This window comes from Amphimedon queenslandica, unplaced genomic scaffold (genome assembly GCF_000090795.2).
Source record: "Amphimedon queenslandica unplaced genomic scaffold, v1.1 AMPQUscaffold_13268, whole genome shotgun sequence".
Taxonomy (NCBI): domain Eukaryota; kingdom Metazoa; phylum Porifera; class Demospongiae; order Haplosclerida; family Niphatidae; genus Amphimedon; species Amphimedon queenslandica.
Window position 1 is genome coordinate 59,080 of NW_003546496.1, and position 2,508 is coordinate 61,587.

Consider the following 2,508-nt stretch of genomic DNA (forward strand, 5'->3'; position numbering starts at 1 on the left):
TATACACCAGGCAATGCTATTGCAGGCAATCTGTGGTTACTTTGATCTTCAGGCAACACTGTTGCCTAGAATAGAAACCTGTTCTACTCTAGGCAACACATTGCTTACAACATCAAAGTAACCACAGATTGCCTGCAATAGCATTGCCTGGTGCATAGTGGCCTTTATTTTACTTGAACTAAAGTGTAGATGCTATAACAGTATATACAGTATACTGTATAGCGAAAAAATTTTGTGGATTTTGAGTTTTTTCAAAATCCACGAAAATAAAATTCGTGAAAATTGATATAATATGGTTCAAAATGGCTGAAAAGTAGAAAACCACTAAGATTAAAGCCACGAAATTGATTTTTGAACGGATCCACGAAATTTTTAGGCCACAAAAATTTTCCACCATACGGTACACTGTGCAGTAATATACAAATTATTATCCTTTTCCTTTTGTCTTTATTGTTAGGATACGTGGTACTAATTATCCCAGTCCTCATGGCATCCCCATTGATCTATTGGACCGATTATTAATAATATCAACAAAGCCTTACACTGAGAAAGAAATAAAGCAAATACTGACCATCAGGTTTGTATAATATTGTTTATATTGTTTTGTTTCTTTATATCGTTTGTTATCGTATGGTTGGTAAATTTCGTGGGGTATTAGTTTTCGTTAATTTTGTGGTTAATTTTTATCCACTAAATTTTAACCCCTACCCATTCACACATAAAAACTAATTAACGGACCATGCAGAGCTCTAACTACCATTTCCAAGCCAGTGGAGGAGCCAAAGTCTTTGTCTATTACTCCTTATTCCACTATAAGCCATGTGTTGGAAGCTAGTCCAGTAGATGCAAGTGAAAAGAAGTTTGCTAACTGCCATCCACAAATATTTATACCGATAAATATTAGCTTCTAAGGACATTTTGGAGAAAACACGAAATTTTGGACCCTCGAATATTACCAACCGTACGGTATTATTGTTATTATTGTTGTATAGTTTTTGTCAAGTCATTTCTTCTGCTAATGTCTATATCAGGTTTTACAGTTACCAAAAATGTTAGAAATGTACAAATTTCTTTTCCAAAAATGAGGACACCACAGTACAGTGGAACCTCTCTTTACTGACCTCTATAGCATTGAGTCTAGACAGGAAGTTGTTTCATTAGTTGTCATAGCTACCGCAATGAATACACTTAACAATTAGTGAGCCCCACTAGCAACTTTTCTGTTAGGACAGTATAAAAGAGCTGTTTTTACAGGAGAATGTTTAAATTAACGATGAACTGTTTGATAAAAATTTTTGAATGGGGTCAGTGCCCCTGTACTTCTACTACAATGCATGATACTGTAGTCTGTAAGTATTATTAATAAAAACTTATTACTTTATAGCTGGACACTGTGGGGGCTTAACGTTTTCTGTTTTTGTGGTTTATTTGGGAGCTTGGGATTTGCATAAAATCCACAAAAATACAGTACAAGATGGTGGAATGGGTGTGAAAATTTAATCTCTTGAAAGTTTCCAGCTATACAGTACTTCTGCATGCTCCCCCTGGCCTTGTTTTATTATCAAAATGATCCCTAGTCTATTGATCAACTAGTCCACACGATCATATCAGGTTTATGTGAGTTTTTTTCGTGGCAGGTGTGAGGAAGAGGATGTTGAAATGAGTGAGGAAGCTCTTGAGATACTAACACGTATAGGCATGGAGACCTCACTCCGATACTCCATTCAACTGATAACAGCTGCTAGCCTTGCTTGTAGGAAGAGAAAGGTATATACACCAGTTCTTATTTTTAATGTTTTTGGATTTGATTAAAGTGCAGTATTATGCCTACATGTACATTGTATGTGTCATGTTTTTTATATACATTTTTTCTTTCATTTGTCTTCTTTGTCTTTCCTTCTCTCTCTTCCTTTTTCTCCTTTTCCTCCTCGTTTTAAAATACTTTTCTCTCTCCTTTCTCCCCTTTGTTCTTGTCTTCTCACCCCCCCCCCTCTTTCTCTCCCTCTCTCCCTCTCTCTCTCCCTCCCTCTCTCTCTCTCCTCTAGGGTACTGAGGTTGATGTTGATGACATCAAGAGGGTCTACTCTCTATTCCTTGATGAGCACAGATCAACCCAATTCCTTCAAGAGTACCAGGACCAGTTCCTATTCAGTGAAGACACGTCCAAACCCCCAGCTCCGCCTCCTTCCAATGAGCAGATGGAGACAGCTTGAGCTCACTTGACGTGTATCAGTCAGAAAGCTGTAACCTTGTACATAAGCAAAACTGCTAACACATACAGTACACACATACTTGACCATTTTCTTTCTATTTGGATGAGTCACTTACTAATAATTATAAGTGAACTTGTGAATAAGAAAGTAGTGTACAATAGAGTGGGGGGAAGTGGCAAGATTTAATTTGTCAATTCCACTCGATTGTTTGAAAGAATGAAAATGATTTTTTAAATGAATTTGTCTAATTAATCTTAGGGTGTGGCTGGTTAACAAATCTAAAATGTCTCAACTC

General features: G+C 36.7%; 1 protein-coding gene across 1 annotated transcript; it reads left to right on the forward strand.

The window, feature by feature from the left end:
* Positions 1 to 419: 419 nt before the first annotated feature.
* Positions 420 to 2,356, forward strand: LOC100635489 (ruvB-like 2; the record flags this gene model as incomplete). The annotated part of the gene is made up of 3 exons (XM_019999412.1): positions 420 to 577; positions 1,638 to 1,767; positions 2,046 to 2,356. Coding segments are annotated over 3 exons (456 nt in total), but the record flags the coding sequence as incomplete, so codon positions are not given.
* Between the last annotated feature and the right edge of the window lie 152 nt (positions 2,357 to 2,508).